The sequence below is a fragment of the Archocentrus centrarchus genome, chromosome 8 (assembly GCF_007364275.1).
Source record: "Archocentrus centrarchus isolate MPI-CPG fArcCen1 chromosome 8, fArcCen1, whole genome shotgun sequence".
NCBI classification, from domain to species: Eukaryota; Metazoa; Chordata; class Actinopteri; order Cichliformes; family Cichlidae; genus Archocentrus; species Archocentrus centrarchus.
This window is the reverse complement of record NC_044353.1, coordinates 23123182-23138533: the sequence shown is the minus strand read 5'-3', so window position 1 is coordinate 23138533 and position 15352 is coordinate 23123182. Positions and strand designations below refer to the sequence as shown.

Sequence of the window (15352 nt, the reverse complement as noted above, 5' to 3'; positions counted from 1 at the left end):
TAGAAGTTAGCAGCTAGTGTACGCCATGTGTTTTTCAGTGACTACAATGCATTAGATGTAAATGAGCCAATCTGCATGCAGGTCAGAGGACACAATGTGTCAATGATGAGAAAATGCTACTGTGTCATAGGCTACAGTAAATCATACCACACCATGCCACATACAACATTTCATTACTTACAATGAACATGTCATAACTAATATTTACACAGTGAACATTAATTAAGAAAATTGGTTACACCAATATAATAATATGCATATAATGACAGAAGTCTTAAAAATAAAACATTTTATTTTTTGTTGGCACCAGTACCATTAACATTTTTGTGCACAATTAGTGAGTGAATAGCTCCCATCAGTACTCCATAGAAATCAGCTTCTCCAGTAATCTGTGCATATGATGAGGGAAACCATGGCACAATGAGTATACTGTTAGAAGCACAACGATCCGCACTTCTCTTATGATAAGACAATTCAAGACTACCCAACTCAAAGTGTTCAACATTCAGTTTGCAGTTCCATCTCAGATCAGTTCAATGTGTAGCCCTTTTCCACCAATGCAGTGCTGGTGCTTAATCTAGAACCAGTTTCACGGAGTTCCACCAAAAAAAAAAAAAAAAAGACAAACGCATTCACACCACCACAAAACTGATGGTCCCAAAATTAGAACAATGGACATCAGTGGTAATGAGAAGGGCTGCCACAAAAAATTCACAGGTTATTCATATATGCAGCCCACAGTGGCCAGCCTGGGTGCACTAATTTTATTCACATGGAAAATACCCTAAATTCACTACATAACGCTACATAATCATAAGCTACGTAAGGATATGTAAGGTTTGGTTCCCAAAATTATCTAAATGTGTGCTCTTTCTCACAAGAAACCAAAGCAGAACTTGGACTGGTACCAGCACCGCATCTGTGGAAGAGAGGTAGTGAAGAGGCTGATGTGCATTCGGATGTGGGCCAGTGGTATAACCCTTTTAGAGTTATACTTTGTAGGGTGGTTCGTCTCATGTATGCATCATAAGGTGGTTTGTGGAATTACCAGAGTAGTCTGCAGAACAAACATGCAGGACAAAACAAAATAAAAAATAAAACACAAAATGAGCAACAAAATGCACTTGTGTTATATTTGCCTCAGTATTCCTGCAAATCTATGATTCTGAATTTTGTCACTTTGATAGAATTTTGCCATAAGTCTCTACAGTACTGCCAATTCCAACTTTTTGCATAGGCTGATTTAAAACACCTTAATTTTGCTCTGTGGCGTGGAGTCAGTGTTGTTGTAGCCAAGTTCATTTGTAGCCTTGACAAAAACACATTTCACAGTCTAATGTCAAATTAGTGTCACTGAAATGCAACAGTCCAGTTTAATTCTTTATCAGTACACATTTTTATTTCTGTATGACAGACAGGAGGTGGGTACTGCAAATGCCATTCCAAATGGCAAGTCTAGTGCCTTTTATAAAGTTAAAAACTGACCACGATAGAAAACATGACATACATGGTCCCTTTATAACTTGTCACTTCTGATAAATTAAATTGTTCTATATTTTTTTTGATACCACATCCCTGCTATGATGCAAAAATCAAAACTGTCAAAGATGGAACATGATTACAAACCAAGGTGGTGTGTTTTATGGACCTTTACATTTTTCCAAGGCTCTTGGTCCCTTTCTCTCATAGCTCATCCCGTGCTGTACTGTCCAAAGGGGACTGAAGCACATCTGAGTTCTGGGCCTCTGTGCTGATTTCAGCCTGCTCATGACTTTTCCCTGAACGTGCTCTGTCCCAGTCTGTACGGATCTTGTCATTGTCCCACACAGTGGAGGTCTCAGTGTCACTGATGTATCCTGGGTCGCCTGTATAGTGGGTTGGATACACAAGGAGAGGCTCTGCGGAAAATGCCAGCAGGTCCCTGGTTTCAAACTGTTCCATATAATCAGATCTGGGGAAGAGGAAAGGTCAAGGGAAAAAAAAAAAAAAGATAAGACTCCTGAGCAGAAGTGCAGTGCAGTAAGAAAGCCTTTAGAATTTTTTTTTTTTTTTTTAGTATTTTGTTATGTTTCAAACTCATTGTAACATGGATTCAGTTTTAGTTCTCATCAATCTTCACACAATATTCTGTGGCTAGTTGGGGTTAATACTTACACAGGGTGTTTATTGTACATGATAGGAAGAAACTCATCCACTGGCAAAATCCTCTTCAGTGGTTCTGCTTTTAAAAGCTTCTGTGCACCCTGTAGCGATATCATATATCCTAGTGTCCAATATGAATAGTCTGCCTCCACTAAGTTATGTATATTCGGCACTGCTTTCTCCGGGTGATCCACTTGCATTCTCTTTCGACCAATATAACTAAAAGAAAAGAAAAACAGCAACAACAAAAAACACACACACACGCACAAAGAGAGAAAGGAATGCTTATAAGAATTTGCAAACTCTGTACCAATGAGTAAAATATATCATTAAGACAGAAGTAAAAACTTACATGAGATCCCAATCTAGACCTTCATGCTCCACCTCATTCATTAAATTCATCAAGCGACGTTTGAAGAAGACCTCAAAGCGCAAATCATCTTCTATCACTAAAGATGTGTGCAGACCTCGTTCCACAATCTAAGGCCAGAGACATCATTAAGTCACCCATCTGTCTGGTTTGCAAATGTTCAAATACTTGGCTTCTTGGTTTACCTCTTTCCAGATGTTATAGTGGGAAAGAAAGCATCCCAGCTCCCCCTTTGTCAGTGGACGACCATGATAAGGGTCACTGTATCCAGGAAGCATATGGATGCCCATAGTATGAACTTCACTCACATTCATTGCTCTGAAATAGAGAGAGAAGTAGAATTGTGACAAAATGATAATAAGAAGCGGAAAGGAGCTGTGGTTACTAAATAGTAAATAAGTGAAAAGCATCTGGTGACAGAGTTCGCTTACTTTCCATCTACAGCATTAACAACCTTAGAAGCAATCTCCTGCTGGTATAATGCCCTCAGCATACGCTCTCTGCGGTCACTCCGCCTCTGCAAGTTTATCATGAACACCTACACAAAGTGGAGCCAGTCAGTGTAATTACAGATTTCAACAGCAGGGGGAGGATTTCAGCACAGAAATGGATAGTTGGCCATTTTTGCAGTTTCCATCTTCACATCACTTCTTACCTCATCAAAGCCCATTTTGTCAGGTTGTTTTCTAGGAACACTTATGTATTTGGACGGCATCACCGGGGGATTTCGTACTACATAGTCAGAGGGAAGATGGATGCAGAAATGGTATAAATGATATATAGAAACTCATGCTGAAAGTTATTATTAGATAAAGCAGCAGAAAGCAGATTAAGACTTAAAGCCAGTGGAAAAGTGTGAGTGGGTTTCAAAAGTACAGCTCTAAGCCAGAATGCAGGCCACTCACCATTAACTTCTAACATGGTGTGTAAGAAGCTGTCCACTTCATCTTGCAAAGTATTGTGGGAGCGTAGTGGCACAGGGAAGTATCCATAGGTCTCCTTGTTACATACAAACATTTGAACCTCTACAGAGAATACAGGACAGAAAAACTTAATCTGGAGCTACATTATCTAGGGTAAAAGGTTCACTGACAAATATTTAGGATTTCAGCTAGAAATTGTCAAAATACCTGCCATCCGAGCAGAGAATGCAAACACAATAATGTCATCAAAAGCCCAGCTGTAGTCCGGGTGTGGTGGGTGAAAGGCCAGCTGCCTGGAGGCCTCTTTCCTGAGGTCTATTAGGAATGTGGAGTGCACCATAGGAACAGCAAAACAGCCCTTCCGTGCCTGCTTCCTAATGGGTATGTAGGCAGGGGTCCTCTTATAGTAACCCTGGACAATGAGAGTTGGTTAGCAGTTTATAGCAGTTTAGAGCATTTTTAAAACATCTGACATACACAAGCAAGTATTCTCAGTGATCATGACAGTACCTGGGAAGTCATTCCACACCAAAAGTTTGAGTAGGCTGCACGAGATTCAAGCATGGGAGCAATGATGGTCTTATTCTGTTTCATGAGCTCCCAGAGGACATTGGAATTGATGAGAAGGTTGTCACAATCTGCTAGCTACACAAGGCACATAAGAAAAAGGGATTGTGAAGAGTCAAGGTGTATGCAGAGGAAACCATACACTAACTTCTTGAGAAGAAGTGCTTAACAACTCATGTCGGTTAAATGAGGCAACAAAACTGAGTGATCCCTGACCACAATTCTGTTTTTAAGAGAGAAAGTTCTGATGTAAAATTAAGAGCACAAATTATTGCAATTTTGGATGAACTCCAGTTCAGAATTATACCCTGCTGAATCTAGACAATGTGGGCTGGGCTGGGGAATACAAATAGAAATGTGCATTTAAGATTCACGTGTCCAGATGAACTAGACTGAAAGATGAACTTTAACCATAAGAAACATAACTGGATAAAGTTTTAACAGTCTGTATCCCTCTTAAATTACAGTTTTGGTGGCGTTTTGGATTCAATTCTGTACTTTTTCTTATGCTTTAATTATTGAATGTTAAAAACAGCGTGGCTCAGTGCTTATAATAAACATTTTGAGCGTTCTTCTCTTTCTTTTTGTAACTGTAAAGAGTAGTTTTGTTTACCCACCATAAAGAAGTCTGCCCACATCTCACGAGCAGACTCCAGCGCTGCTTGCCGAAGCTTCATAACATGCTCGTAACGGGGATCTGTCCAGTGTTTTGGACCTTCCTCATCGTCATAATTTCTACACAAGACATTTAAATGTTAATTAAACTGATATCGTGGGCTTTGTGAGCTCTTTGAGCACTATGTAATTTCATCTTTAAAATAACAAACCTGGGTTCCTCTTTTGGCCTCCACTCCACATAATGGTAAAGGTTCTGTACCTTTACAAGCCAGTCACGCAGAATGGTTGTGGTGTTGTCCTCGTTATGATCTGTTGCTACCCTGTCAATATACAAAGAAATGTAAATGCTCAGAAAGAAGTGTATTCATCAACAACCTAGATAAAAAGAGGAAAACTGTAACAGTGGTTGAAAAAAGGCCTGGTGCCAGATTGTGTTCATGTTGAGACATGAGGGAAGGACAAAACCAAGAATCAAATAACAATAGTCCTGTGTTCACTTTTTGTAAAGGCATTATATACAAACTGTGGGAAGTGTAAGTGACACCAGCATCACAAAATGCACAAAAGTAAACAACTCCCCTAAAAAAGAAAAAAAAAAAAAAACACTTTAGGTCAACATCAAGAAGGTGTGTATAAAGGAAATATTAACAGAACAGAAACAACATTGCAGAAGTGAAACATCTGTAGCAACAGACAAGGAAGGAACTCCTTTAAACTGACTAAGGCTGTGTGTGAGGCAAATGAACCCAAGTTAGACTGCTTGCATGTTTGATCTAAATCTGAAAAGCCAAGAAATGATACTACAGAACAGCACAAATTCCAGCAGCCTTCATTTCTTGGACATGTAGGCCAAAAGTATTTGCTGCTACAACACACCTCTCTACAGCCAGCTGTGCTTGCATTCTGGCACTGGATTAGTACTAGAAAAGATTCTGATGAAAAGTCCCCATGGATCTGTGTAAACACTGCAGCTCCTTGCTGAAGTATTTTTTTTTCATTACCCCATCCTTCCAGTTCCCCACAATCTAAATTACAAAGTTTTTAGTTTTTGTGCTCAGATAAAACAAATGTTTATTAAAGAACATAGTTTTGCCCTACTTCCATTTTGCCACTTCCATCTCAGCAATCGTTTCTGTAGTGGAGTAGAAATGCAGGCATAACACACCAAAGATTTCAATTACAGCTGCAAAAGGCTCCAGCTAAATGTATACAACATGTATGTGTTTATATAAACATCACGCAGTTGTTTGCTTTTTACAGATGTAATTTCTCGTGTGTCAAACAAGACTGTTCTTACCGGCAATATATTTCCAGAAGAGTTTGCACACTACTAAACAAAAAAGGAATTTAACACACTCTCTTATATAAAGCTCCTTGATGAGGTGAAACTTGTTCGTCAGGATAGTGAATGAAGACCACACCTCTCTGAGCCCTTCAGGTAGTCATTCAAAGCTTAGCACTGAGGGTACAAGTGCGGGTGGGCTGTTGGAGCATGTTCATTAGGTATATGGTAAGAAACATCTTTCCTTCACCTACTTATTTTGCCTGAGCTTGACTGACAGATGACTAAATTGCTTATAACATGAGTTTGCATAAGTACTAGAAAATGAGCTTGGAAAAATCATCATTTAGGCCAGAGGGTGCAAAGATGTTAGGTCTAAAATGTGGTCAATAGAAACATATGTTTCATATGTCAACCATATGTCAGAGAAACATATGTCAACCATTAAAACTGCTGAGAACTGGGTTTAAGTCTTCATAATCATTTATCATGCAGAGTCAATATGTAAGGGTGGCCTTTATGTAGAAGAAGCTTAATGATCAAACTGTACCGTGTCAGCTTTTTTCCCTCAGCATTCAATTGTAAAGGATTATAATAGATGAACTGGGCAGAATGTCCTTATTAGGTGGTCTGTTTCACATATAATAATGTCAGAAAAACTTTCACAAATAGGGACAATTGTTTTGTCAGATGAGATCTCCGGTCTGTAAAATGTAACTGATTTATTACAGGATAACAGAGGGGAATAAAAGATTAACTAGCAGTCAGGAAGAGTACAAGATATGGGCATGGGTACATAGAAAATGGAATAAGCTTAAAGCTAAAGATGGGTGACAAAGGGAAAACTTTGAACCCTGTGAGGGGGTGAAGGGATCCGGTGGCTATAATATGTTACTACAAATGAATTCATTGTTCTGCCTCAGCACCGTTATCTTAAGACGAAACATCCCTATGGGAGAACAGTCTGCTCAAACACTTTATGTTGGGATTTACTTTAATGTATCACCCGTATGCATGCTTGTACAGCAGACTCACGTTGGTAGGTTTTGTGAGCTCATACAGCTCCCCTCGTGGTCAAAGCTGAGTCGTTCCCTCCCCTCCACGTATACAGATCAATACAATACACGACTACTCTAATGAACAGATGTGCTCGCTTCTGGCCCCACCTCTGACTTTAAAAAATACTGCCTACTCCTTTTTATGCTCGTTGTTTGAGTTCTCCTTTCGTTCGTTCCTGTAATTATGCTTGTTGAGTTTTTTCCGACATTTCTTTCTTTCTTTTTAATCCGTAATGAACTCTGCGCAACACAACTTCGCTTAGTTTTCAAAGCCATTTTGTTATCCCGTCAATCTCTGCGGGTCCACCCCTTTTCTTCCCCTTCATTAATCAATCAGAAAAGTATTCTTCTTTGGATATTTTTCAGTAAGAGACCTATGACAAAAACTGGAATTAGTTTCACTTTTAGCTGTTTAACAGCCTGCAACATCTAACATTTCCCAATAACAACTTACCATAGTGCCATACGGTCCTTGGGGTAGTTGAGGCGCTCAATAGTACCCAGGAAATACGGCAAGGAGTGTTCGGAGTTTCTGCAAATGAGGGCAAGAAGAACCCGGGGAGCGAGGAGCGGAGATTCGGGGTTCCAGCGCTCCTCCGCAAAATACCCCCGGACAGGACTGCAGCAGGACAGGAGCAGGAGGAGCAGGGCGGCGGTGAGGCCAGCGAGGCGGCGCATTGCGACAACAAATTGTGTAATATAATAATAATTTATAGGTTGATTGTGGCCCGTGATGAGCTATAGAAAATTGTCTCTTCACTTTGTGCCGTCATCACAGACAGGCAAAGTCTGTGCAGCAGCCCCTGATGCAAAAGCAGTGTGAGGTTGAGCTCTAGAGGGGTGGGGTTTGCTTAGACGTTAAAGGGGATGGTTTAATGCAGGCCCCGCAGCACAATAAACACAAAGGACAAATGCACAATTTACGTTTTCATTTTTAATTGCTTGTGGATGCTTGATAAGCAGCACCCAGGTTCCAAATACAGTACTGTATGTTATACAGTACTGTGCAAAGGTCTTGGGCCAGCACTCATATTATATATATTATATTTTGCTTCCAAGGAGACAGACTTTAATGTAATGTTTCAAAGTGGTCTTCAGCAATAGTTCTCCAGGCTTCAGAAAGCCTGGAGAACTAAGAACACATCCCAACATTGTTTCCTTTTTCACACATTTTCGGTCCAGTCCTTGTACTTGAACATTTTCAGTAGAATGTTTTTTTTTTTGTTTGTTAAACCATTTGATACATAATAGACAACTTAGCAAAGAATTTTTATTGTATCTTTAGACAGAAGAAGTGGCAGGGCTAAAAAACTATCTACAGAGAATAAGAGTAACTTTATTGATCCCAGAGGGAAATTCATATGTGAATGAAAATTGAAAAGCCTGATGGCTGTGGGTACAAATGATTTTCTGTATCTCTCCATTTCACAACCATGTACCATAAAGATGTTATAAAGTGGGTGATCAGAGCTGACCAGGATGGCTTCTAAAGTCTTGAGTGTGCATTTTTTCACCATCTCCCCCAGCATGTCCAGTCTGGCTCCGATTACAGAGCCAGCTTTCCTCACTAGTTTGTCCCGTCTCCTTGCATCCTTGTTTCTGATGCTGCCACCCCAGCAGGCTGCTGACTAGAACAGCACACTTGCCACCACAGACTGATAGAACATCTTTAGCATTTTACTGCAGATGTCAAGAGACCTTAGTTTTCTTAACAAAAAGAAATTTGTATAGCTCATCTGTATTCAATCTAGTTGTAAACGTATATTTTGTTACCACCTCTTTGCCCAACCCACAAATTTTCACAGGCTGGAGAGGGGGTCTTAATCTTAGGCTGAGGTATGCCACATTACACAAGAACTGGACTAAAAAAAAAAAAAAAAAATTACCATCAACAGGTCTCACAAAGTGAAATACAAATTAAAAATTTTTGGTTCAAATTGTTAACAGTACAGAGGCTGTCGTCAGGAGAAAGGTGCAACAGTGAGTGTCGACAGCTATCTGTAAAACATGGTGGAGGCTCTGCCATGGTCTGGGGCTGCATTTCAGCCAGTGTTGTTGGGGATCTTAGGTGGTCATACCAAATACTGACTTTCAAGCTCTTTAGAATTGTACAAACTCTGTTTTTGCCTTAAATACTATATTTTAACTTATATTTGTATGTTTCAATAAATCTTTGCAAATTTAAAGAAATGAGGGGTGGTTCAAGACCTTTTCAACAGTACTGCAGGTTTATAACTTAATTTGTTGTTTTACAGATGATTACAATAAATTGATATAATATCTTGGTCAGATTAATTGACTTTTTCATTAAACATTCATACAGTCAAGAAAATCCAAATGTTGATATCCCTCCAGCCATGTTTTGAAATGCTTAAAAAAAAACATGTCCAAAAGAAAGAAAAAGACAGCTTTATTATATAAAAGTTTACTCAGATGTCTTTTAATCAAAAGCTTCTACATCACACTTGAATATATTGCTGAACAACTGAATGAAATTTCTATTGTCTGCAGATGGATTATTATGCACAGGGAATGATAAGCAACATGCATTTTGAATGGAAGAAGAGTTTAAACTTTAATAAAGGTACCTCAGCAGTACTGCCCCCACAGCCAGCCACACACACACACACACACAAACATCCAGTAAGTGCTGTGTTACTACAGGGTGCTTAATTTTTGTGTGATCATACCTGTAAACTCAACTGACTACCTCACCTATTTAGGAATGTTCTGTACTATTTTCCGGACTCTTCATTGAGGTCTTAACATAATGCTGAATTCCAGCCTTCATTAGGCAGACAGCTCTACAGTTTGGCTCCTGAGCCAAGCCTCTCTACCTGGATAGTTAAGGAGGCAGCTGCCGGGTCATCAATAAACCAGAACAGCTCGCCCTTGGTTGGTACAACTCGTGCTGCTGGAAATGCTGAACCTTCTCTACCCTCCAGCACTTCCTGCGGATAACAAGGAAAAGATTCATGTGTTACAATAACACTATTACAAAACTAAGTAGTATGAACTGTATTTATGATGGGCTAGTGGGTTATACAGGTACTGCTATCTAAAAAATTCTTTGTCAGTTGTAAATGAATAAAAGCAGTAATCTGTGCTTATATTCATATATTTGGCTTATTTTTAGTTCTATCAGCATTTCCCCAGACCATTCGACTTAACCGAATGACCCTCGTTTCTTATTGTGTCTCATTTTTGTCACATGTGTATCAACCTAGTCAACGTTTATTTATTGTGTTACGGAAATAGTAGGGTGTTAAGAATTCGAAATGTGCATGTTCAGTAAATGCCCCAAAGTGTTACCTTCAAAACTGGCGCTTTGCTTCCTCCAGTTGATACAAAAGCCACACAACGTGCAGAGTTCACCACTGGGAAAGTCATAGTTACACGTTGTGGTGGTGGTTTGGGAGAGTCGCTGATAGGAGCCACAATCTTCTTGGTTTCCTGAATATGGGGTACACCCAAAGGCAATCATTAATCACTGCACCAAAAAGTGACAATGTGAGAACCACAACCAACGCGTACATTTTCATACAAACTATCAAACATGAAGACTCAGATTCTCAGACATGAATTAAGCTAAAATCATTCATTTTTCCACTGGAAATATTCATTTAAATTTTTTATTTTAGTTGAACTCTAAGTTTAATCCCTGTCTGGGAAAGTGGATAATGTAACATGAAGCAGATTTTCTCACACATCTAATGAGGGATGACAGTGAAGACCATAAAATCCAAGCTTTGCCATCATAAAACCCAATGATTATCCATGCACTGTCAAGGGAGTGACTTTAAAAATGCTGAGACATTGTTCTTTTAGACTAGCTAATTAGGAAACCACATCTAAAAGCAAACTCAGACATGCCTCCGCAAATGCTGTGCCAGAGTTAGGTCAAATAATGTGTTTGATAGGCCTTTTATACAAAATAACTACAAAATTCCCCAATCTCTTGCATTTTAATGACTAAGAGCACATCCGAGCACAGAATTTATAGGATCATAGACGAATGGATGAATCATTCCTTCCCAAAAAAGCTGTAATTTTGTGTCTGCACTCACTCTGTTTTATAAGAATTCAACAGATGTCTATTGTAGAAGACGACTGTTCACTAAAGCAGTGCCCCTCACCTCCAGAAGAGGATGGTCTGGGAAGAGAGAACAAGTGTGTCCATCAGGCCCCATACCCAGCAGCAATAGGTCAAACACAGGGATGTCATCACCTGGGAAAGCCTGTGTGTTTTAGCAGCAAAATAATGTGTTAAAAATTCTGCAGATACTAAAATCTGAAAGCCTTTGATTGATATGTACCTCTTTCAGTTTACGTGTATAATCCTCAGCACACTCGCTCACTGGCAGAGAACAGTCAATCGTTAAGATCCCACTATCAGGGATGTTGATCTTGGAAAACAACTGACTCTGTAAAAAAGAAGAAAGGTTTTGCAGTTTATCCAAACGTAACAGAACAAGATACATTTATGTTAACACAACACAAGCCAACAAACAAACAGGAATCCACAGAAACCTTGTACAGTCCGTAGGTGCTCTCTGGATCATCAAAGGAAACCAGTCGCTCGTCGCAGAAACCAACAACCCACTTGCTGCAGTCTAGCTCTGACAGGGCGAGCAGCTCTTTGCTAAGCATGGACACAAGGCTTCCTCCAGAGAGACCCAGAGTGAACCTGCTATGAGAGCTGATGGCCTTCTCAGCCCGTGAAGTCACCAGGTGGGCCAACACTGGACCGAGCTCAGCTGAGGAGGGGAAGACCAGGACTCTTCTTCCAGCCATGACAGCGCTGTGTGAGAAGGACTGACAAGAGAGAAAAAAAAATTGAGCAACATGTAAGGAAGTCAGTTACCAAACAGTTTTGCAAGTCACCACGATATCTCTGTAAATATTATTTACATAGTCGTTTATATATTTAATTTTAATTGGCTTAAAAAAAAACTTAATTGGCTCCTCTTGTGATTACACTGTTCAAAAAGAAGAGCTACTAACCACAACAGGTTAATGCAAGAGCACCTGTCAGGAGGAAGAAGCAGTGATTATTTCCTGACATCTTAAACCAATTAGACTCGCATGCCAATCTTTAACTCTAGCGAAATTACTTTACCTTGTAGTTGCAGTCTCAACAGCAGATTATCATGAGTATTTTGAGTCGGCAAATGGGTAAATGTAATTCAGCGCACTACTTCCTGAAGCGAGTTTTCACCCGCCAATTACATTCTGGCTGATACCGCGCTGCATTGTGGTTAATGTAGTCCCCAACAACAACTATTGTTTTTAAAAAGTAAACAAAGTTCTAATGAGCAAATAACCGCGGAGGTTTTGGGAATTTTTAGAGAACAACGCCTAGCCCCGATGCCGATGTCAAACGAGGAATATTTGTCAATATTAAAGCTGATTTTCTAGTTTTGTGTATGACTGCAATGTTTCCTCCCAACCGACAGGTGGCAACACTGCACCTACTTGAGCCCATTCGAGTTTTGGAGCGACACTCACGCGCATCTCGGAGGCATACGTACACAGCTCTTCTCCTGCGTTACATTGCAACATTTTTACAGTGACCATTGAGACCTCGTGACAGCAACAACTCATTCGCGTGCATCTGCTGTGTCACAGGAAAAAAACCAAAAACAAAATCATGTCGACAGTCTTCTCTTTCCAGACACAGCTCGTCTCCATCATGGATGCGTTATCCAAAACAGCTGTAATGGAAATAAGCAAACTGGTGGAGATTGAGTCGAAGATGCTGAAGATAGAGATAACTCGCGGGCGAAACGAAATCGCCTCGCTTACAGAGAAACTGCAGCTGATGGAGAAATTGCTTTATATCGCACAGGGGGGTAGGCAGGATGCGACAGAAGCGTGCTTAGTTACAAGGTACGGTTTGGAAAACGGAGTATTGGAGCATGAAACGACAAGACCTTCAGTTAAAAGGTAGGCTTGTTGATTCTTGTGTAGTATGGCGTTTAGGCGCTTGCTGTCGTCTCCTGGCATCGTGTGTTTATTCTTAATGTTTTTGCATCCTAGTGAAAGCCTGTGGGAAAGTTTCTCTACTGAGACAGGCAGTTTGCATCAAGGTGAAACAGAAGTAAGTCTGCAGTGACCATACATTATTATGTTATCATAGCCTGTTGTTCTGGGTCCAGTGTTTGTAACAGGTGCCTTTTTCTTATTAGCTTCCAAACCCACCCAAAGAGCAGCCAGAACTGATAGTGGTGAAAGAAGAGCCATCTGAGGTGGACAGTGGAAACACTGAACAAGACGGGACCCGTAAGAACAGTGACTATACATTTATTTATTATTTTAGGTTGCACAGCAGTATGTAAAATACATGCACAAATCATAAGCCAGGACAATAGGTTTTTGTGCCATTAAAAGGACTTTGAATTACCTAGAGTACCTTCATGCTCATTGCAGTTGGACTGATTTATCATAATTGTGAAATCTGTTATCATCAAGGTCATTTTTATAAAAATAAAATTGAATTTTCATATGTACATCTGCTTTCAACAGGAAGAGAAACAGTCACAGACACCCAGAAGAGTCCAAATGTGATGCAGCATCCCAAACCCATAACAGACCACCAGCAGCCTCTGTTTACTGATAGCTTTGTGACTCTGAGCTCCCACTCATCTCTCAGTGAAACGACGAGGAGGGAAACACACTGGAATCCACAGCTTACACCTGCAGACACAACCCTAGAAGTTGGGAAAAGCTTGGCTCAAAATATAACCTCCCAAAGCTTAAGTGTGCTCAGGAATATGAAGCTTCACAACTTGAGGAACTCAGTTGCTAAGAGGTTTGGCTGCTTGCAGTGTGGCAAGAGCTTCAGATGCTTTAGTCAGCTTGAAATACACCAGAGAAGCCATACTGGGGAGAAGCCGTTCAGATGCACGCTGTGTGGAAAGCGATATGCACAAAAAGGACACCTGTACACACACCAGCGCACGCACACAGGGGAGAAGCCGTATCGTTGTCCTGTTTGTGGAAAGGGTTTTATTCAGAAATGCACGCTCGATATGCATCAGCGCACACACACTGGAGAAAAACCCTTTGTTTGTATCAAATGTGGCAAGGGCTTTACAAAGAACTGTAATCTCAAAAAACATCTTGCAGTACATCTAGATCCTACTTTAAACGTATATGGAAGTGAATCCAGTGCACCAACATTTAGTGGAACATTTGTAAATGGAACCACTTAAAACACAAACCACCACCATATGTAACTTCTCTTTTTCCTGAAAAATAAAGTTAACTTTGCTCCAGTATTGAGTTCTGGTCAGTTGCTTTTCAAATGATTTCAAATTTTTTATGCATTTACTGTGTTTTCTGAATAAATCTTTACTCTGAACTACATTTTTAAGTCAGGAAAAACATAAGTAAGTCTCCAAGCCAAATACATTGCTTGAATTATAACTGAATTTTGTGACCTGTTCAACAGAAAAGCAAGTTCCCTACACCACTGAGAACATCTTATGTCATGATGTGTTTATTTATTTTAATTATACACACACACACACACACACAAAAGGTTTTCTGTTTCTCTGGTAGCCTATCCCAGCTGTCATAGAAAAGGTGTGGCATTCCCTGGACAAGTCACCAGTCTATTGCACAGATAACCAGACAACCACTTAATCTAACCCATGCATGTCTTTGGACTGTGAGGAAGCCAGAGTACGTGGAAGGAATCCCCACAGGCACAGGGTGAACATACAAACGTCACACAGAAGGTCCCCAGCTAACCAGTGCAACCCAGGACCTTCTTGCTGAGAGGAAACAGTGCTAACCACTGCATCACTGTGCTTCCCACCTATATTATCAAGGCACTCAACAACAAAAATTAGATTTATATATTAATCTTTGTAAATACAAAATTAAGGATGCGAAAGTTCATCATTGTTACCACTAGAGGGCAGGAATTCCAGTAGAGTGGTTTAAAAAGCTCTATTAATACAATTGTCTCAGTTGGTACTGTTAATTGTAATAACCACATTATAAATGAATCAATATTTATACATAGTAATAATATGTTGAAATTCATATCAATATTTATTGTGTTGGCAAGAAAGTTGTGCTGCAAATTTTAAGTGACACGCTAAACATGGCACTGAACTATACACTATAAACAAGCAGAGACACTGTAAGAATAAAACTAAAATATAAATGTATTTGTTTAGACTTTGCTCGCAGTATATAAATTCACAGCTGTCAGTTGCCAGTGAAGAGTTGCTGATTACATGGACTGTGCAGTGCAGAGGTTGGCAGGGGGGGTCTGTTTTTGAAGAAATGCCTTTATTATCACATATGCAGATATAATAAGCACATAAAACATCGGTATCTGTTGAAAACGTATTTTAAAGTCGTGTTTATTTTTGCAGCG

The 15352-nt window shown here is 39.9% G+C and overlaps 3 protein-coding genes across 3 annotated transcripts; 1 reads left to right on the top strand and 2 right to left on the bottom strand.

The window, feature by feature from the left end:
- Nucleotides 1-281: 281 nt before the first annotated feature.
- On the bottom strand, nt 282-7762 carry colgalt1a (collagen beta(1-O)galactosyltransferase 1a). The gene is made up of 12 exons (XM_030735204.1): nt 7415-7762; nt 4830-4940; nt 4620-4737; nt 3946-4080; nt 3643-3847; nt 3418-3537; nt 3168-3244; nt 2944-3050; nt 2698-2830; nt 2495-2622; nt 2155-2361; nt 282-1951 (listed from the first exon to the last, which is right to left on the bottom strand). The coding sequence occupies exons 1-12, from the start codon at nt 7636-7638 to the stop codon at nt 1684-1686; spliced, it is 1833 nt and encodes a 610-aa protein (XP_030591064.1). The 5' UTR covers nt 7639-7762; the 3' UTR covers nt 282-1683.
- A 1591-nt stretch (nt 7763-9353) lies between these two features.
- On the bottom strand, nt 9354-12183 carry pgls (6-phosphogluconolactonase). Its single transcript, XM_030735246.1, has 6 exons — nt 12080-12183; nt 11491-11775; nt 11277-11384; nt 11097-11198; nt 10273-10413; nt 9354-9911 (listed from the first exon to the last, which is right to left on the bottom strand). Exons 2-6 carry the CDS (start codon nt 11752-11754, stop codon nt 9765-9767), a joined length of 762 nt encoding a protein of 253 aa, XP_030591106.1. The 5' UTR covers nt 11755-11775; nt 12080-12183; the 3' UTR covers nt 9354-9764.
- A 279-nt stretch (nt 12184-12462) lies between these two features.
- On the top strand, nt 12463-14228 carry LOC115784126 (zinc finger protein 629). Its single transcript, XM_030735227.1, has 4 exons — nt 12463-12906; nt 13000-13060; nt 13149-13242; nt 13486-14228. Exons 1-4 carry the CDS (start codon nt 12611-12613, stop codon nt 14172-14174), a joined length of 1140 nt encoding a protein of 379 aa, XP_030591087.1. The 5' UTR covers nt 12463-12610; the 3' UTR covers nt 14175-14228.
- Nucleotides 14229-15352: the final 1124 nt, after the last annotated feature.